Source organism: Herpailurus yagouaroundi, unplaced genomic scaffold (genome assembly GCF_014898765.1).
Source record: "Herpailurus yagouaroundi ecotype Mexico unplaced genomic scaffold, PumYag 28, whole genome shotgun sequence".
NCBI classification, from domain to species: domain Eukaryota; kingdom Metazoa; phylum Chordata; class Mammalia; order Carnivora; family Felidae; genus Herpailurus; species Herpailurus yagouaroundi.
The window spans coordinates 76,114,452-76,137,072 of NW_024412376.1; the positions used below are offsets into that span (position 1 = coordinate 76,114,452).

Genomic DNA, 22,621 nt, shown 5'->3' on the forward strand with positions numbered 1-22,621 from the left:
AAAAGAGTTTCTAGCTTAAGAATATATTATTATATATATTAATATATATAAAATGATCATATTATATTCAGGGGGAAAGAGTATGACATTAAGGAGAAAAAGAAAAAAATGTAAATTTTCCAAATGTTAAAGAAGGGCTCATTTAGGCATTTTTAAAAAGGATGACAGTAGGTATCATTCTAGTGGATACAAAGAATAATATAACCTCTTTGATTTAAAAGTCAATGTATGCGGGGCGCCTGGGTGGCGCAGTCGGTTAAGCGTCCGACTTCAGCCAGGTCACGATCTCGCGGTCCGTGAGTTCGAGCCCCGCGTCAGGCTCTGGGCTGATGGCTCGGAGCCTGGAGCCTGTTTCTGATTCTGTGTCTCCCTCTCTCTCTGCCCCTCCCCCGTTCATGCTCTGTCTCTCTCTGTCCCAAAAATAAATAAACGTTGAAAAAAAAATTTTTTTTTAAATAAAAGTCAATGTATGCAATATGTTGAAATTACATAACTGCAACTATTTAAACTTTTGGTGAAAATTTTAGCCGTCAATCTGACCAATGTCCAAGTAGTTATAGAGTTTTTAGAAAAACTTTTTAGGAGGTATGCAAACCAAAATTTGCAGCCTCCTATCTTAAAACAGTACAAGAATGTGTAGTCCTTCTGAGAACAACAAAGCAAGAGTATCTCTGAAGCTAGGAGAAAAATATTAAAATCTCTTTGAAGTATTAATATTTTAGTAGTCATATCAGAACCACAGCATAGCCTGTGCAGCCCACATACCATCCAACTACAACAGGCACCATTCACATAAACCATAACTTGCACAACACACGTGGTAGCCCTACCTCACATGATATATTGTACACTGCACATCTATCCAAAGGTCACTAAGGAGCCAATCTCCCACTTAAAAAAAAAAAGGAACAAAAAAACTACAATTCAAATGTTTCTAGTATTCTCTTTTCTGTTACTTATTCAAGGAGCTTCTCTTAGGTAAATCAAGAGCTTGTTAACAGCCTACAAAACAATTCACCTTATTTTACAGAAAGATAAAGTTTCAGTTAAAAATCTTTCACTCTGCTACTCGGGCAGAGTAATTTATAATCTTGGGCAAACTCCCTAATCTTTCTGAATCTCACTGTTCTCATCTGTAAAACAGGGATATTATAGGATGATAATGGGGGTAAAGTAAGATAAAAGTATCTGGCACACTGTAAGTGCTCAATAAATGGTAGCCCCTCTTTTCAAACCTATTTTATTAAATCTATCTTATTAGTAAGAAAAACACATAATTAGGATTATTTTGTAGGGATGTGGTTTACAAAATGATACTTAAAATGGCAGGATGGTACTTAAAGTAAAATGCTAACAAAGAAAATATAACAGAAAAAAAGATACCAGCAGGGGCAATGTAAAGGGTCAAAACAAGCAAGATATTTAAGAAATGGAAGGCAGTCATCAATGCCGAGGAAAGATACCATTCATTTAGTCAGGGGTTCAACCTACTCCTAAATTTGTTCTACTCATGATAAGCAAACATTTCCTACCAGTCCTTCATTTTAAAGGCAAACACTTATAAAAAACTAGATTTTATTCCCAATATACCCACTGGCTTCTTGGGAATCCATGGACACTCCATGGTGCTGCAGGTGGTTTTCCTATAAAGCCAAATAAGAACATTTTTAATGTAGAATCTGATTAAATGATAGAAAGTCCTCTTGACCACATACTCAACAGATTAGTTGCGAGATCAACCTAAGATGCTTTTTCTGAGATTCAGAACGTAAGAGAGAAAAATGAAAGAGAATTCTTCATATTCAAGGTAAGAAGCTGTCATTATACAGTAAGCATAGTCTCTAAAATATTACTAATGGTTGCTCTGGAAATACAAACTATAGATTCCTAAAAATAGTTCAGTTATTTCTCATCAAATGAAAAACACAGTACATCAACCTGAAACATCAATAGATTTGGAGTTTCAGCCAGGTAGAAAATAACCAAGAATACTGCCAAGAGAAAAGGCAACGTAGGGAAGGAGGGTCAAAACAACACCTTTTAGTTACCTGTCACTTATTTAACACATAGAGAATATTCAACAAGCAAACGAATAAACCATATTGTTTGTCAGTGCTGCAAGGTATGGGTTACATGGGTATGGGTATGGGTTACAATTTAATTTTCACCCCTCTCAGTACCAAAGGTGGCTCAAAAGTTACTTTCATTAATAATAATGACAAATAGAGAAAACATCAAATAGGATATGGAGAGTCACTAAATTAAAAAATCTGGGGTGCTTTATCCTACAACTATAGTAATATTTAAAACATAGGAAAGAAATGTTCCATAACAGAGGGATGGATTAGTAAATTATAATACATTGACACAATGAAGTATTAGCCATGAAAATGACTCTGACAACTATGGGGATATATGAAGAACTGTGTATAATTTAACAAATGTAAAAGCAAAACACAAAATGGTATATATGCTATGACTACAATTATGTAAAATATATAGTCATAAGCAGAGACTGGAAGTTAATATACAAAAAACAGTGTTTGAATTGAGATTAGAAATTATATCACTTCATATTTTATATAAACTATAGTTATACAGTTTGACTTTCTAAAATCAGCTATTTGAATCAGTGTGTGTGTATATATGTGAGTGTGTACTCTCTCTGTATACAGTAAAATAAATTTTTCAAATACCTTTCTGTTGTAATAACTCTGATGGCTGTGTAACTGAGGCTACAGGCTCAACTGGGCGATTTGCAGCAGGAGGTGTTCTTGTTGATGAGGCTCCTGACAAAACAGAGGATACGACTGGGCTGGACTTGAGAGGCTGAACATTTTGCATAACAGGACAAGATAAAGAATCTGCAACTAAAGACAGAAAACTATTTCATTCACAGGAATCAACTGGAAAGACATCAAAATACTAACAAAATACAGTTTATATGAAGTTCTTGCAGAAACTTCAGTAGCATCACATGTATCTAGTATTATATAGAGAAAATAAGGTGGTTCAAAGACATGATTTTAAGAAAAACTGGAAACTTACCAAATGTTTTAATAATCTTTAATGGCAACTTTCCTAAAACATCTCATAAACTTCCTTACCTTTTTAAACAAAATGAATCCCAGTTTTACTTTACTAATCATCACTGCTATTAATTCATTATTGTACTATGCAGTGGTACCTAAGATAAGATGAATAGAGGTTGTTTCTGCATAATGTCCACGAATTCTCGTTCAAATGTTTCCAGTATCAGCTCAGATCCCGTATTTTATTACAAACTGCCACATCTTATTTGCTGCTGCTAATCAAATGCTGTATTTCACATATAGCTAAGTAAGGACTCAACGGTCACACTAGGTTGGACGTCTGGAATAAAGTACTTGTGATTCACAGTGGGTCTTTTGTGATAGGTCAAACTGCCTGATTTGGAGGATAATCTTCAGCCAACCAAGAGGTAATTAAAAACCCATGGCAACAGCCTATCCATCAAGGGTCCACTGATGGATAAATGGATAAAACACACACACACACACACACACACACACACACACACACACACACACTATTCAACCATAAAAAAGGAAATCCTTCCACTTGCAACAACAGGGATGGACCCTGAAGGTATTATGCTAAGTAAAACAAGTCAGAGAAAGACAAATAGCACATGATCTCACTTGTATGTAGAATCTAAAAAGCTGAATTCATAGAAACAGAGCAGAATGGTAGTTTCCAAGGCCTGGGTGGTTGGGGGGAAGGGAAATAGGGAGACAGTGGTCAAAGGGTGTAAACTTTTATTTTTCTTTTATTAAAGTACAGTTGATATACAATATTGTATTAGTCTCAGGTGTACAACATAGTGATTTGACAATTATATACAGTATGAAATGCTCGCCACAATAAGTGTACTTACCATCTGTCACCATAAATTTTCAGTTTTAAGATGAGTAAGTTCTGGGGATCTAATGTACAGCACAGTGACTACTGTTAACAATACCTGAAAGTTGCTAAGACAGTAAATCTTAAATATTCTCACCACACACACACACACACACACACACACACGTAATTATGTGAGATGATATGGATATATTAACTAACCCTACTATGGTAATCTTTTTGCAGTACATATATATGTCATGTCAATCATCACATTGTACATCTTAAACTTACACAACGTTATATGCCAATTATATCTAAAAGTTAAGAAAGGGGTGCCTGGGTGCTCAGTCAGTTAAACATCTGACTCTTGATTTCAGCTTAGGTCATGATTTCACAGTTCGTGAGATTGTGTCCCATGTAGCCTGCTTGGTTGTGATTCTCTCTCCCCGCCTCTTTGCCCTTTCCTGGCTTGTGCGCACTCTCTCTCTCAAAATAAATACTTAAAAAAAATAAAAGGGGGGAACACCCTATGACAAAAAGACTAGTGAGCAGTGAAAATATATCTATATATATGCATACACGTATGTATGTTTAAACATGTATAATGTGTCTGTGCCTATATAGACAAACTTAGAATGTGTAAGACCTAAACAAATGTAGGAATATGGTGACAGAACAAAATATGTTATATGTTGGGGTACCTGGCTGGCTCAGTTGGAAGTGCATGTGACTCTTGATCTTGGAGTGGTAAGTTCAAGCCCCATGATGGGGATAGAGATTATTTAAAATAAACAAAAATTTAAAACACACACACACACACACACACACACACACACACACACACACACACACGTTATATGTCCCATAGTGTATAAATGATATAAATGTGGGGAATGGGGAAGAAGGTGGAAGGTAGTCTAAATGTGTTATTACTTCATCATTTTTAGGAAGGACAAACGTCATTGTGGGGAACTGAAAACATGGTCACAATATGTTACAATTCTTCTCATTAAGAAATGGAGTCTATTTTCCCTCTCTCTGAATTAGGACTAGCCTTGTGACTGACTTTAATCAACAGAATGTGACAGAAGTAATGCTATGCAAGTCCCAGAACTCAAATCTCAAGACACCCTGTAGCTACCCTGGGACTATCATGTAAGGAAGTTAGTTAAGTGTTGAAAAACCTAGGTACCCCAGTGAACTATTCTGCACCAACTGCTGGACACATGAGTGAAGTCCTAGGATCTTCCAACTCAGCCAAACCTCTAGCTAAATGAAGACACACGGGTGAGTCCAGGAAAAACCTGCAGAACTATCCAACCCACAGACCACAAAAAATAGTAAGCCATTTTTGTCTTAAACCAGAATTAGATAACTGATGTAATCACTAAAACTGCTAACATAACAGAGTGATAAATATAGTTAACAGTACAAAGGGAAAACTAAGATACAGTCATCTAATACTGGGTGACAGAGAACAGAGAAGGGGGCATGAAGACCCAGTAAATAGGCTAGTTTTACATTAGCTTGTGGTAGGTAATTAAAAGGTACTGTCTAAAAAATGGAGAGGATATTTCTGCCTCAGTAAGGACCAAACCTCCCATTAAAGATAACTTTAAAAATACTTTTTAAAAATTATCAAAGACCTAACAGGATATTAATGAAATTCGAGGCCCAAATCTGTAAGAAATTAAAAACTCAGAAAAATAGCTAACACTCAAAGCTGCTTGCACACTGTGGATATCTGCTACACACCTGATCTGTTTTCTGTGGACTTGCAGAGGCCAGGGCACACCAGATGGGGTACCTGATAAGGTACCCATACTTCCACTTTTAAGATAGTACTCTGAAGGGTTATAACTTTAGGATAAGGATAAGCCAGGAATCTAATCCTTATAAACACAAGGAGCTTTGGTTCAGATCATTCATAGTCCAGGAAATCAAGAGGCCTGGAAATGAATTAGTGCAATAAGCTGGTAGTACCCAGAGGCACTTGGCAGAAGGAAAGAAAAAAACCTCTATGGAGAACAATTCCATCATCCTAGGCCTCAAACGATTCCCACAATTAATTTTTCAAAAGCAATTTTCCAAGCACAAAGGCAAAGATAAGTAATTTTAAACAGGGCCCCTCTCTGTTCCGGAACGTTACAGCCAGTCTCCAACCTGCTTATAATCCTTCAGAATTCTGCCAGTGCTTTGGGGTGAAGACAAAACATCTTACCCTCAAAACTTTCTAACATGGTTAACAAGGCCTGGAATGATCCTAAGTCCCTAGCCTCACCCTGGCCTGTGCTTCTCCTCAAGCTTCACTGCTCTTCTTCCAGTCCCTTGAACTTGCCATGCTCTTTCCCATTAAAGAGGAATAAATTCACTCCTCGCTTTGACAAACTTTTTTCTTTAACAAAACAGTTGGTATAGATAAGAGTTTATGTGATACATCTGTGCATATATACATATACACATATATAAAAACATAATAAAATGCCCATGAACTCAGCATCCAGTTATGAAAATAAAATATTTCCCAAACTGCTGAAGCTATCAGTGTACTCCTCACGGAAGTCCTCCCTCCTGAATTCTGTTTATTATTCCCTTGCATTTGTTTTTAAATAATTTGCCACACATACAAGTATTCCTAAACATTTTTTTTGTTTGCTTTTCAACTCGGTAACAATATCACACTACATACGTTGGTTTTATTGAATTTTTTTATGAATGTCCAAGTCTGTGTTTCTCCCCTGCCTTCCCAGACTTGTGTGGCCAGCTGGAAATGTCTGGTTTGTGTTCATCTCTCCCTCATTTCTGAAGCAAAAGTTGAGACCCCACCACATCTCCTATGCTCTGCATCCATGCCTCTTTTGGACATTAAAGGTCGATTAATACACCAAACACACACACAATCCATTTGATGAAGAACCAACGAACCAACATAAAAAAAGCAGAAGCACAGCCATAAGTCCAAGAAAAAGCCAATCATAAAGTTCTGGAGACTCTGCAAGGCTGACAGTATTTCCGTTTATTTGTTCTCTGTCCTCTTGGACACACAACATATCCTCCATATATTTCAGTTGAGCCATTTTTAAGTAACAGGGTCTTCCCATGATAAAGTCCACGACTTCCTACGTTAAATTTCTGGGGTCCACTCAGGTTAATGTGTGCAACCGTATATGACATTTCCACTTCTGTTCGGTAGTCCATTGGAATGATATAACCTATCCATTCTATTATACTGGCTTTTGGGTTTCCAATCTTTTGTTTTTACAAACAGTGCTGCTATAAATATTCCTGAACATGTCCCTGGTGCAGATACGCAAGTTCCTCTAGGGCAGAGCTTCTTAAGGTATGAACTGTAGGTCAAAGGGGCGTAGGTGTGCAGCAAGAGACTCAGAATCCCCTTAGCCCTGAGGGAAGCCTGTGGGAAATAAGCTGTTTTGGCCTAGAGAGCACAGTAGTCCTTTTCAGCCCAGTATCCCAAGCAAATGTCATCATTTCCTAGAAGTGCCACACATCTAAAACAGGATGCGGTAGTCTAGAGCCTTCCATTCAAAGTGTAGTCTCTAGGCTGGCAACAACTCACACAGAAACTTAATGAAAATGTAGAATCTTGGACCAAGCCATACTAGACTTGGTGAATCAAAAACTGCATTTTAACGAGAGTCTAGGTGACTCATTGCATCAAATTTTAGAAATGGAATCACTGCATTTAGGGGATGGCTATCTTCAATTCCACTAGTGCCAAATTTTCGTAAAATAGTGAACCAATAAATCCTATCAACAACGGTCTTCCTGTTACTCCACACCCTTGCCATCCCTTGGTACGGTCAGACTTTCAAATTTTTACCATTCCACTGCTAGGTATAAAAAGATATCCCATTCTATGGAACACCTGAGTGGCTCAGTCAGTCGAGCATCTGATTCTTGATTTCAGCTCAGGCCATGATCCCAGGGTTGTGGGATCAAGTCCCATGTTGGGCTCTGTGCTGAGTGTAGAGCCTGTTTAAGATTCTCATTCTCTTTCTCTCTCTCTCTCTCTCTCTCTCTCTCTCTCTCTCTCTCTCTCTCTCCCCTCCTCTGCCCCTGTCCTCCACTTGTGCTAAAATAAAAAAAAAAAAAAAAAAGGCAGGGAGGTAATCTCATTCTGGTTCTAATTTTCTTTTCCTCAAAATTAATGAGATATAGTATGTTTTCATTTCATATGTTTTTTTCTTGGGTTGTTGGTCTTTTCCTTATTAATTTGTATGTGTTATTTGTGTATTCTGGATAAATACTGTAAATAGTTTTTTCTCTCAGTTCAGAGCTTGTCTTTTTGTTTTCTTCATGTCTTTCAGTGAAGAAAAAAATTTTTTTTTAAATAATGGCTTCTAGATCATAGAGTAGTTTTTAATTTTTTTAAAAATGCTTATTTCTGAGAGAGAGAGACAGAGCATGAGCCGGTGTGGGGCAGAGAGAGAGGGAGACACACAATCTGAAGCAGGCTCCAGGCTCCGAGCTGTCAGCACAAAGCCTGATGTGGGGCTTGAACTTGTGAACTGCGAGATCATGACCTGAGTCAAAGTCAAATGCTTAACTGACTGAGCCATTCAGGTGTCCCAAGAAAAGTTTTTAACTAGAAATTAGTCAGGGGGGCACCTGGGCGGCTCAGTGGGTTGAGAGTCCAACTCTTGGTTTCAGTTCAGGTCATGATCTCATGGTTCCTGGGATCCAGCCCCGCATCAGGCTCTACACTGACAGCGTGGAGCCTGCTTTGGGGTTCTCTCTTGCCCTCTCTCTTTCTCCCTCCCCTGTTGCACTCTCTCTCTCAAAATAAATAAACATTAAAAAAAAGGAGAGAGAGAAATTAGTCAAGTTGAACATGCTTATTCAATATAGTGATAATTTATTATATGAGTGTTGCCTTAAACTCTTCCATATTCCAAGTTTCTAAAGATAGTCCTCTGTACTTTCTCAGAAGTTTTTAAAATTTTGCCTTTTGCATTTAAATATTTATCTTGGGGGCACCTGGGTGACTCAGTTGGTTAAGCATCTGACTTCGGCTCGGGTCATGATCTCATAGTTTGTGAGTTCGAGCCCTACATCGGGCTCTGTGATGACAGTTCAGTCTGGAGCTTGCTTCAGATTCTGTGTCTCCCTCTCTCTCTGCCCTTCCCCCTGCTCACACTGTTTCTTTCTCTCTCTCAAAAATAAACATTAAAAAAATAAACTAATATAAAATATTTATTTCGCCTGCAATTTATTTTATACATGAAGAACTCATTTTTCAGATTGCGGTTCAAATATGAAATATCAGGGGAAACTTCCTGAGAATTTATTCTGCTTTTCCTCAGGCACATCAGTACCCCAAGATGACAGACATAATATTAACTTATCAGTAATTAGATCATGGTGTCATGTGTATTGTGGATTTTTATATAGAATTATATAGGTGTTTATTATTATTTTTACATAAGCAGTTTTTAAAATGCTTTTTATTTTAAAAAATTGCACAGAGTAAAACACCATTCTCAGACAGTACTATGTCATAATATGCTATTAATATGGGACTCTCGTTAAGCAAAAAAAGTCAAAATAATTTTAATAAAAATAACTTCTAGGGGCGCCTGGTTGGCTTAGACGGTTAAGCAGCTGACTCTGGATTTCGGCTCAGATCATGATTTCACGGTTTGTGAGTTCAAGCCCTACAGTGGGCTCTGTGCTGACAGTGTGAAACCTGCTTGGGTCTCTCTCTCTCCCCTGTGCACACGTGCCCCTCTCTCTCAAAAGAAATGAACCTTTTTTAAAAAAAATAACTTTCCTGGCAAAACTGTATGTCTTGGCAAGATTATCTTGCTAGTTTTTAAAATTATGTATTTTCAAAACAAAGGATAGTAAAAAATGTAAAAAATTGATTTTAAATGAATTTAAAGTTTCAGTACTCATCTTGCTATCAAAGATGGGTATCTTTTTATCTTAGTCACCCACTCAACTAACTTCATCTCAAACTAGAATTTCTGAACCTTCAGAAATTTACCTACAGTAACAGTCCTAATGAAAGGACACCTTTTCACATATGAAAGGACACGTATCAGCCAAAATTTCACCCTAACAACTAAACATAGCACCCAAGACATATATAATTGGGATAAGCTTTTTAATTAAAAAAAAAAAAAATTTGAAGTTCTAGTGCTGAATTACAATGACATGTTCTTATAAAATAAGAGGCAAATGAGATAATATTTAAGTTCTCTTTTATTCCAATGCTCTTAAAAATGAACTTATTGGCTGCCTAAAAATAATAGCATGTATGCATCACCATGTTTTTGGTAATCATTTAACTCAGGTTCATGTTTTTGGATCTCCAACACTTTATGAATTGTTGAAGAACTTTTACTACACCTAAAATGAAACTAGTATAATCAATAAAAAATGCAATCATTTTAGTCAATTATTCCATGAATTTCACACAAAACTATATTTAATACCTAAGATTATCATTCTAATTTAATAATATTGTATAAGTGTGACCAAAACAATTAAAAAAAGTTTCCTGTCTTTCTAGGAAATTTAAATCAATATTCCCATGGTTCCCAAAACTGGTACCTAAGCACACAAGTCACCCTTGCAAAAATTTACAGGGTTCTAAGGGATGTTTTATTTAGTTATTTATTTTTTATTTAAAACAAAATTTTTTTTTTAAACATTTATTTATTTTTGAGACAGAGACAGAGCATGAACAGGGGAGGGTCAGAGAAAGAGGGAGACACAGAATCCAAAACAGGCTCCAGGCTCTGAGCTGTCAGCACAGGGCTCGAACCCACGGACTGCGAGATCATGACCTGAGCCGAAGTTGGAGGCTTAACTGACTGAGCCACCCAGGCGCCCCTTATTTTTTAAAAAATGAATGTAGTTTATTCCATTCCAATATAGTACATTTATATATTAGGATTAAATGGGTTTTATTTAGTAAAAGTAACATAAATTAACCAAAAATTTACAAATTTCAATAGTTTCATGTTATTTAGTGTATCATACAAAATAATTCCTTAGTATTTAATGATTAACTTTAAATGTGTATGTATGTGCTTATGATACCTCTAATATAGAACATTTGTATACGTGTAGAGGATTTCTGGAAGGATTCACAAAAAAAATTGCTAACTGTGATTATCTCTGGAAATTAATGGCCAAAATTTCTAATGGTAGTAAACTTTTAGTTTTCATTCTATCTATATGTGAACTCTTTCTATGTGTATTTGTTAATTTTTCACTATAAAAACTTACCAAAGGATGTTTTAAATTTCTAAGAGAAACAGTGATATCTGCCAAATACCTTATGAACTACTACTACTACATTGCTTGGGGCGCCACGAAAAGAAATATTGATACATATCGATTCAACCTGAGAAAGTCTGGGAACTTCTGTAATATTTCATTTCAAAGTAGGCTTCAAAAATAACCTCTTTATTTCTTTTGAAATGGGGAAGAACAAGTATCCAATTAACCTGAGATATATTTGTCAAGTTCCGAACTAGAATTAAAAAGTAACTTACCAATCTAAAGGCAAAAAAAAAACCAAAACAAAACCCTATTTGACATGAATTAACTTCTCAAATTATATTTTTATGACTTTCATGGTACGGTACTAGGATTAAAAGAATGGAAATATACCCCATCTCTCTATGTAAAGGACTAATTATTATTCAAAAAGAAGGTAATTTTGTAATTATTCTTTATTCAATATTTTTTTCAGCGATAGCTCTTTACAATTAGGTGTTCTATTCATTGGCCAAGTGGCCCCGTATTTCCCTGACCCTGTATCTCAGTATAATTGGTTCCATCCAGGGTCCCATTCCCATCTCAGAAATAAGATAGGAATTACCTGTATTTCTTCTTTTTTTGTCCCGAAAGTCACAAAATCCTTAAGTCAGAGGGACCTTAGGATAAGCTGATCTGTAAAAGGACTGCTGAAAGAAGAGAGAAAGAAAACAATTTCTAGGGGACAGAAAGCCCTGGTTCTGAGGAGGGAAGGCTGAGAGTCAAAGAAACTGAGCTCTGGGACAAACTCTGTTTCTAACATTAATCACCACCGGAAGGCAAAACCCAACTTGGATAGCTTTCCTCATTTGTAAAACAAAAAATAGAATTTGCATTTGAATCTTGTACTAGGTGTCATGAGGTCAAATCAGAAATATAGATTCCACAGACTATACTGAAGATTCTCTTCTAGCTCAGTAGGTAGGGTTGAAGATCACAATCCGTGCAAGGGGACCTGGTGCACAGCCAGATTTGAGAGCTGTGAGAGATGCTCTATGTTGACTTACCCAAGGCCTAGTTGATACCAACACATTTCTTTCTCACCTGCTTCTACCATGAAGGCTACAAAGCTAAATGTTCATTTTCCAATCCTCCCTAAAATTAGGGACTGTCTTTTAAAACAGCTATGGCAAATGATATAAAAAGTCTGTCAGTACCACCACCCTATCTTCTTTCCTCTCCCTTCTTTCTGCTTTTAACCAAGACTAGATGTCTACAGATACAGAAGTTCAACTGTTTCTATAAACCAATGTGCAAAGGACGGCAGAAAAGACACTGAGGACATCTGGATCCACTATATCTACCTAGACTTCTTGTTATCTGAGAAAAATACCACTTTTGTTTAAACCACTATTAGTTGCTTACAGCCAAAAGTGTTTTTACATAACACAGCAGTGAAAGAACAGATGATCTCAAGTATACAGTTCAGACATAATATTCCAAAGTTCTAATTTTAAATAATCTAATTGTCCAGGGAAGGATACTTTTCTACATCAACTTTAAACTATGGCTCTTTGGACTCTGATATACAATTTAAAGATACTGTTCAGAAAACTACCACATCTTGACCAGTTCTCATTCTTTACATACATTTTCATTCAGTTCAAGAGCATATTTTGTGAAGTTCAAGCTCACAAGTTGAATTAAAATGAGTATATCCTATGGAAACCCCACACTAAAATGACATGTATGTAATTTTCAAACTAATAAATTTAACCATATCTTGATTTAGGATGGTTAGAAAGACTACAACAGTATTCTTCATGTATCTTTCTTCCTCTTCCCCATCCTTCATCCTAATTTACCAATAGGGAATAGAAAACATAAGCTTTAGTATGTATTTTGACATATTACATACATATATATTTTTTCTGTGAGCGTTGCTAACAGGGCTTCACTTGGGAAACCGGTGTGGTATTCTATAGTGAGTAGGGCTCTGGCTGAAATAGTAACTGTCCCAAGGTTGAGCGGTATAAAAAAGAAAGTAGTGGCTAACAAAGCATAAATCCAAATGGATCCTATTTTGCCCTAGACCTAATTCATACTAAAGACAACTATTGCAGAGGCATAAAATGTATCAACAAACATTGCCTGAGATCCCAGTCATGACAAAGAACACACCTATGTATGGTAGATGGTTGGGTGGCTGATTGTGAATAGGTGAAGGAAAAGGGTTCGGGGAAATGTTGCAAAGTACCACAATAAATAAGGCAAATAACCTGCAAAGGTGAGCTAATTTCCAATTTTTCCATTAGGCAATATTATCTTTAACCTTCATGCAAATAAAAACCTGACTGGAAATGCACTGATTTTCAGCCATGCTTTGGTGTACTTTTCATTCAACCTACCAGTATTCGTTGGGTTGCTGTTGGCTGTAGCCAGGGAGCCACCGTGGTTTCGGAGGAGATTATCTTGGGTTGATGGAAGGCCTGAAGCTGACCACGAGAGAGTATTGCATCCTGAAAGACTCTGCTGCTGGTGGTACTGGTGTGATGGTGGAGGTGGAAGCAGTGATGAATGACTGATAGCTGTACTGTGACCAGAAAATGAATTATCTCTAACCGGCCGGACAGTCGGAGCATTCTGTGAGGTAAACATTTGTTGCCCATATGGATCACCAGCAGGCAGAGAGGGATATGAAACACTAGGATACGCAGCATTAGAAACAGTTGACATAGCATAGTGACCACAAGTAGAGGGAAATCCCTGAGAAGCAACAGAAGAGTTGGCAGAGTACATGGCTGGACTACTGTAGTGATTCACAAAAGGGGAGTACGGCTGGGAGGCACTCGTATGCAAATGGGATGCTGATGAAGCGGCACCCTGGAAAGGTCCCGGAGTGGATCCTACAATATGAGGAGCAGGAGGACCCCTGCCATACATCTGCTGTGCTCCTGGTTGTTGGTTTGCTGTGTTAGGAGTCACCACATTTTGTGTCGGTACAATATAGAGACCAGAGTAGTAATCACCACATTGGCTATCCAATGGCAATGAGGTCATTTTCCCAGGTCCTTGAGGATAATGTCCTGAGGGAGCAATATAGTTTTGAGGATGCAATCCATACCCTGATGGAACATGCATTTGATTCTGTGCTGGACCTGAAAAAGAAAAGCAAACATTTATAGGGATTGGCAAGGAGATACTAGTTTTTAAACACAGTTCTCATGTAAATATTGCCATAATCCCAAATTGTCACAAAAGATATACTATTATGACCCACTGTGGTAGCTAGCCTCCAAGATGGACCCCAGTGATCTCTACCTTGTGGTATTGATACCCTTGGGTGTGAATTCACATCCTCCCACAATATACTAAGACTGATCTGCATGACCAATAGCACATTAAGCAGAGGTAATGATTTATCGCTTCCAAGATTAGCCTAATCTTGAGTGCTAGCTCTCTCTTAGATCATTAAGTTTGAACAAAGCTGCCGAATTGTGAGGAGCCTATGGAAGAACCCATGAGGTAAGGTACTGAACTCTGTGCCCAACAGCCAAGGGGAAACTGGGGCCTGCCAACAACCACATCAGTGAGTTTAGAAACAGATCCTTCATACTCAGTAGAGTCTTGAGAAAAGTACAGCTCCAAATGATAGCTTGACTACAATCTCATGACATCCAAAGCCAGAAACTACCCAGCTGCTCCCAAGTTCATGTCCTTCAGAAATGATGAGATTAAACATTTGTTGTTTAAGTTGCTAAATTCTGGAGTGTTTTGTTAGACAGCAATAGATAACTACCATTCCCAGTATGGAAGAAGTACAAACCTTTTTTATTAGCTTCTTTTTTTGTTTTTTGTTTTTTTTTTAACTAAAAAACTAACACTAGATACCCATTGTAAAAAAATTTTTTTTCAAACAGTGAAGAATATAAAATAAAAAGTACCACTCCTTTTCCTGGTAGCTGATATCCTTCTTCCTACATGTAGCTATACTTAATGGTTTCTTGCGTATCTTTCATGACACAGTTCTGTAATTTGCTTTTTTTACTAAATATCCTGAATATCCTTCTGTGTTAGCATATATAAATCTTCACTATTCTTCTAAAAATCTATATAGTATTTCATTACGGACATGTAATATTATTCACTAAATCTCCTTTGATGAATATTTATTTCAGGGAGTAAACTAATTTATATTTATGAGGTCAACCTCTGTGATGAATCTGGAGGTTCAAAGGGTTTGTACTTTTAAAATTGACCATTACTGCCAAATATCTCTTCAAAAAGTCTATCAATTTATACTTCCTATGAATAATGCTTAAGAATGCCTCATCTTCCCAACACTAACATTTCAATCTTGCCAACCTGAGAAACATTTCAGGTTGCATACTTAACTTTGAGTAATGCTGAGAATCTTTCCAAGTATTTCTTAGCTACTTAGGTGTCTTTCTCTGTTATTTGTCCTTTTGTCACAGAGTTGTGCTTTCCATAATGATTTATAAGTGTTCTTGTATATTAAGAAGTTTAACCAGGGCACCTGGGTGGCTCAGTCAGTTAAGCGTTGGTTAAGTGTCCGACTTTAGCTCAGGTCATGATCTCGCAGTCCATGGGTTCGAGCTCCACATCGGGCTGTGCTGACAGCTCAGAGCCTGGAGCCTGCTTCAGGTTCACTGTCTCCTCTTTTTCTGCCCCTCCCCTCCTCATGCTCTGTCTCTCTCTCTCTCTTGAAAAATAACATTCAAAAAAATTTTTTTCCCTTGGGTTACTGTTTCCCTTGGGTTACTGTTTTTTTGACTTTGTTCATGGTGCCCTTTGCTATAGTTTCTCTATTATTATATAGTAAAATCTTTCTTTCATGCTTGATAAATTTTTAAGTCATACTTAATAGAGCCCCATTCTAATATTATAAAAATATATACCTGTGTTTTCCTCTACTACTTAAAAAAAATTTTTTTTAATGTTTATTTATTTTTTTGACAGAGAAAGAGACAGAGCACGAGCGGGAGAGGGGCAGAGAGATACACAGGGATACACAGAATCTGAAGCAGGCTCCAGGCTCTGAGCTGTCAGCACAGAGCCCGAGGCGGGCTTGAACTCACAGACCTCGAGATCACGACCTAAGCTGAAGTCAAAGTTCAAGCGACTGAGCCACCCAGGCGTCCCTCCTCTAATACTATTAATATTTCCATTGACATATATTCATATTTTTGATCACTACAGAACATATTTTATATCAATACCATTCAAATTAACATTAACCTCAGTATTACTTTTATTACTTTTTTTAAAATTTAAATCCAAGTTAGTTAACATTCAGCACAGTAATTTCAGGAATAGAATTTAGTGATTCACCACTTACATATAACACCCAGTGCTCTTTTATTAATATTACAAGTATTATTAAACATATTACATTATGTGCCATTCACTGTCCTTTGAAGTAAACAGTTGTAATTATACCTACTTCACAAATTAGGCAAAAAGAAAAAACAAAAAAAAAGACTAAACTCTATACTGGTAAGGCATTATCAATCAAGAGAAGACCCACATCAGAGTTGGATAAGTCTGTTTAAATATCTATCCACTTAATAAATGATGTGGCTCATCTATCCTATAGGATCTGAAAACAGGGAAATAATCATCAGTATGTCCAAGCTATTCAAATGCCATTCTTTTAAAGCTAACAGGAATGTTGTACATGCTAATGTTTACCAGAAGTGAACTACCTACTTCTGGTGAAAAAAGGAAACCTTTTTCACTTCTCAGCCCATCAAAGAAAGTTACTTACTTTGAGGGGATGTGAAGGTGTGAATAGCTAATTATATGTTGATGCTTACCAATCCTTATTCAATATCAAGATCCAAATGTTATGAATATATGAAAAGTATGTGAAGATAATCTGGTTCAAATGATAAATGAATCAAGACTCCTTTCGAAGTAAAACGCTTCCTTTCAAATATTTTAAATCAAGTTTCAAAAGATTACTTAAAAAAATAAATAAACATAAGATCAGCTTAAATGAAAAGAAAATGGTATCCAGGACAAGTAAAATATTTTTAAAAATTTTATCTTACTGTGACCTAACAAGAAACACATTTTCTTCAATTTTACTTATTTATTTAGAGTGTGAGCACGCATAAGTGGGGGGAAGAACTGGGCGGGGAGGGAGGGGGGGAGGGGGGAAGGAGGAGAGGAAGAGAGAGGGAGAGAGAGGGGGAGGGGGGGGAGAGAGAGAGAGAGAGAATGAGAGAGAATCCCAAGCAGGCCTTACACTATCAATATCAACACGGAGCCGGATGTGGGGCTCTAAGTCATGAACTATGAAATCATGACCTTGAAATCAAGAGTTGGACGCTTAACCAACTGAGCCACCCAGGTGCCCTTTTTAAAAAAATTTATTTATTTACTTATTTTTTTGAGAGAGTATTTTCTTCAAATTTATTTTTTAAATGTTTTTATTATTTTTGAGAGAGAGAAAGAGACAGAGCATGAGCAGGGGAGGGGCAGAGAGAGAAGGAGACACAGAATCTGAAGCAGGCTCCAGGCTCTGAGCTGCCTTGTCAGCACAGAGCCTGATACCGGGCTTGAACTCATGAACAGCGAGATCATTACCTGAAGTCAGATGCTTAACTCACTGAGCCACCCAGGCGTTCCTCTTCAACTTTAAAATGTATTAGATAATTCTACTAACTGTAGTAGGATATAATATCAAAACTAATATTAAAGTTTAATTTCTTCTACACATACTAAAAACTGAACCTGACAAATATTACAAATACAGAGGTTACACACACCTATGCTCTTTTATTTTTAACAAAATCTGTAAATTATCGAAATTTCAGTAGTATTAGCATTTGCATTTGCCTGTATTTCCTATAATTCCCTCAGCAACTGTGGCAGTTTTAAAACGTGGTCCCGAAATTCTTTGATACTGTTCTGATTAAAGGGTGAAATCTGTCTACTTCCTTTGAATTCGAGCAGGCTTTTAATAGCTTCGACCAATAAAGAATGGCAGAAGTGAAGCTGTGTGACTTCCCTGCTTGATCAGAGACAATTCAGTTTCTACGTTGTTTGAAGGAACATGTGCATGTGGACCCCTGAGTAGCTAGCTGCGCAGGAAGTCCAGTTATTCCACAGCTGCCATGGTCTGGGGGAGTCAAACCACATGGAGAGGTCACATTTAGGCACCCAGGTTTGAACTCCCAAGTTTTTGAGTCATTCTAGCCCAGGTGCCAAACATGTGAATAAATGAGCCTTCCAGATCATTCTAAACTCCAGTCATCAAAACACCTTTGAGTCTTCCAAGCTGAGGCCCTAGATATCATAGAGCAGAGAAAAGCCATCCTGACTCTGCCCTGTGCAAATTCCTGATCAAAAAAATCTGTGAGCATAATAAAATAGTTGTTTTCGACTGTTAAGTTTTGGAATAATTTGTTATATAGCAATAGCAACTGACACAGCAACTAATTACTATTTTTAAAAATTCAGAATCCAGATTCTAAAACTGAACTACACCCAACTTTACTTAACATAAAAATGTACTATATTCTTAAAAGTCCAGACATCACAGTTTCAGTAATTCTTACAAAAGAACATGTTATCTTTAAATCAGTTAAACATAATTATGTGTACATATGTACAGAATGCACTAAGTAGTCCTATTCCATTAGAAAAATAGTTCCTTTGTAGATAACATATTACTTCAGAGCTGAAAAGCTTATGTAAAATATAGAAAAAGAGTTGAATCAGGTACACTAGGAAAGAATGAAAAAAAAAACCTAAGGGCTGAAAACTAGGTTTACTAGGAGAGGTAAAAACAACTGGAATCATAGACACATGTGACAGACCTGCATTACCCCATATGGTAGCCACTAGCGACACATGGTTATCGAGTACTAGAACATAGCTAATCTGAACTGAAGGTGCTTTAAGTATAAAACACACACTCAGGGGCACGTGGGTGGTTCAGCTGGTTAAGCGTCCAATTTCAGCTCAGGTCATGATCTCACAGTTCTTGGATTCGAGCCCCACGTCGGGCTCTGTGCTCACAGCTCAGAACCTGGAGCCTGCTTCGGATTCTGTGTCTCCCTCTCTCTCTGCCCCATCCCCACTCATGCTCTGTCTCTGTCTTAAAAGTAAATAAAACATTTAAAAAAAAAAACCTTTGTAAAAAAAAAAGTATAAAACACACAATTTTAAAGAAATGATATGAAAAAAGTAAGATAGCTCAGTAACTTTTAATTTTTTATCTTTTTAAAGTTTGTTTATTTTTTTGATAGAGTGCATGAGAGAGAGAAAGAAAGAGAGAGACAGAGAGAGAGAGAGAGAGAGAGAGAGAGAGAGAGAGAGAGAGAGAATGAATGAATCCATCCCAAGCAGGCTCCATGCTGTCACACCAGCTCAGGGCTGGATCTCATGAACTATGAGATCATCCACCTGAGCAAGATTAAGAGTTGGATGCTTAACCAGCTGAGCCACTCAGGGTGCCCCTCTCAGTAACTTTTTAATACTAAACATGAACACATGTGAAAGTAACAACCTTTTATATGTTGTGATAACTGGATAAACTGAAATTGATTGTACTTATTTCAGCTATTTTAATATGACTTCCAGACAATTTAAAATTACATATGCAGATTGCATTAGACTCCTACTGAATACAACTATAAGACAGAAAAATACAAAGAGAAAAGGTGAATTAATGTCAGCATATATGGAATGCTTTCAACCTAGGCCTACATATTTATTTTTTTAATGTTTTTATTTATTTTTGAGACAGAGACAGAGCATGAGCAGGGGAGGGGCAGAAAGACAGGGAGACACAGAATCTGAAGCAGGCTCCAGGCTCTGAGCTGTCAGCACAGAGCCCAACACGGGCTCGAACTCACGGACTGTGAGATCATGACCTGAGCTGAAGTCGGACGCTTACCCGACTGAGCCACCCAGGCGCCCCTAGGCCTAAACATTTAAATTGGACATCAGTAGAAATATTAATTACAAAAGTATTTTTAGGTACTACCAAATTTCATTAATGCTACTAATTAAAAAAAAAAGACAGAGAAATAACTGGTTTTCTGGGATTATTTAGATGTGCATCTTTCTTTGTGAATTCAAAATGGTTCTGTAGCATATAAGAAAAGACTGCTGGTATTTTACAACTACTAAAATGGAGAGAGACAAAGGTTGTGGATGAAAGGATAAATTAGTTTTATATGTAGATAGTCAAAATTTTGAAAAATAACTCTGGGAGTATTTTTCTTATTACAAATGTGATATACAATAATTGCAAAAAGGAGTACAGAAAATTATCAAACAAAATATCATCCATTATCTTACTACCTGAGATAACTGCTATTAATATTCTGATGTATAACTACCCACTAATTTCTTTTAGGATATATCTAATTTAGTTAAGCAAAAGTAAAATTATAACATACATTTACATTATAACATACCATTATAACATACCATTACATATTCATAGAATCTATAAATTAGAATCTATATAACTACATAGAATTATAACATAGATATACCATATTTTAATCACTTCTCTATTAATAGCCATTTAGGTTGTTTTCCATATTTTAAAAATATTAAACAATATGATAATAAATATATTTGTAGGTTAAGTCTGTGTGTTCATTCATTTTACTCTTCTGAAAGTAGTTTCCTATCAGTTACAATAGTTGGGCAAAGTCCCTAGTTAGCAGCCTAACTGTATAGACAGACACAGGAGAAACATTGAGATGCCCAGTAAAAAACCCAGCAGAGACCAGAATCAAAGTTGTCCCAGAAGTTGAATTTAGCAGACAAAGGTTTTTTTTTTTTTTTTTTTTTAACATTTATTTATTTTTGGGACAGAGAGAGACAGAGCATGAACGGGGGAGGGGCAGAGAGAGAGGGAGACACAGAATTCGGAAACAGGCTCCAGGCTCTGAGCCATCAGCCCAGAGCCTGACGCGGGGCTCGAACTCACGGACCGCGAGATCGTGACCTGGCTGAAGTCGGACGCTTAACCGACTGCGCCACCCAGGCGCCCCCAGACAAAGGTTTTAAAGCAGCTACTGTAAATATGTTCAAAAGAAGGAAGAAAATATATTCAAAGAATTGAAAAAAAAAAATCAGTAACTGAACTGATAATATAAAATGAGAAATGAAAACTATTTTGAAAATGAAAATATTCAGAATAAAGCTGAAATAAATATACTAGATAGCCTCAACAGCATAGTGGAAGAAAGAATCAATGAATCTAAAGACTGGTCAATAAAGTGATCCAAATTTGAGGCACCTGGGTGGCTCAGTCAGCGTACGTGACTCTTGATCTTGGGGTTGTGAGTTCAAGCCCCACATTGGGTGTAGAGCTTAGTTGAAACAAAATAGTAATAAATAAATAAAATGATGTAATTAAAAACAGAGAAAACATAAGAAAAGGAAAATTTAAGAAACCTGTGGAACAAGATGTAGCAGTCTAACATTTATGTAAACAATAAGGTTGAACAATGGCCTCCCAAAAGATATATCCACATCCTAATCCCCAGAATGTGTGAAAATGATCTTATAGGGAAAAGAATAACTATTACATTTTATGACAAAAGACAAGATTAAGTTAAGGGTCTTGAGATTAAGTGGGTCCTAAATGCAACCACATGTAACTTTATAAGATGCACGTAAATAGAAGATATACACATTGAAGAAAAGGCAATGAGAAGGTAAAGCAGAGTGATGCAGCCACAAGGAACGTCAACTGTCAAACAAAAGTTAGAAGAGGCAAGAAAAAGATTCTCCCCTAGAGTCTACAGAGAGAATATGGCCTTGGCGACACCTTAACTTCAGACTTCCAGTCTCCAGGACCGGGAGAGAACAAATTTCTGTTTTAAGCCACCCAGTTGGTAGGATTTTGTTACAGCAGACCTGGGAAACTTGTACAGTAAGGATATAGAACAGCAATTCTCAAAGTGTAGTACACAGAACCCTGGTAATACTGGAGACTCATGGGGGATCCATAGGTAGAAACTATGTTCATAAGGGTACTAAAATGGTATTTGCCTTCTTTGCTGTGTTGACATTTGTACTAACGGCACAGAAGCAATGATGGGTACCATACTGGCCCTGTGGCATAAAGTAAAGCAGTGGCACCAAGCAACTCTAGTAAGTACTGTATTCTTCACTACCATGCACACATAGTAAAAAAATAAAAGCCATTCCCTTATTCAACAATGTTCAGGATTTACTAGATACTTTAAAAACGCAAAAAAAAAAAAAAAAAAAAAGACAAAGAAATGGCATACAGATTGGAAAAGAATAAAACTATATTTGCAGAATGACAGGACTGTGTAGAAAAATCTGAAGAATCTTTAAAAAAGAAAGAAAATAAGTGAGTTTATCAAAGTCACAAGATACAAGGTCAACATGTAAGAGTCAAATGCACTCCTCAAAACAATAATGAATAAATAGGATTTAAAATTAAAATAAAAAACAAAATCAAGCATCTAAATGGCTCAGT

The 22,621-nt window shown here is 36.8% G+C and overlaps 1 protein-coding gene across 4 annotated transcripts in view; it reads right to left on the minus strand.

Moving 5' to 3' along the window:
- The window catches only part of SEC24B (SEC24 homolog B, COPII component), a 100,994-nt gene that overhangs the window by 63,276 nt on the left and 15,097 nt on the right, over positions 1-22,621 (minus strand). For all 4 annotated transcript variants that reach the window (XM_040476412.1, XM_040476411.1, XM_040476410.1 and 1 more), the window contains exons 2-3: positions 13,524-14,273; positions 2,697-2,870 (exon numbers count right to left, since the gene is read on the minus strand). In XM_040476412.1, coding sequence (XP_040332346.1) covers positions 2,697-2,870; positions 13,524-14,273 — 924 coding nt within the window. The remainder of the gene's footprint in view (positions 1-2,696; positions 2,871-13,523; positions 14,274-22,621) is intronic.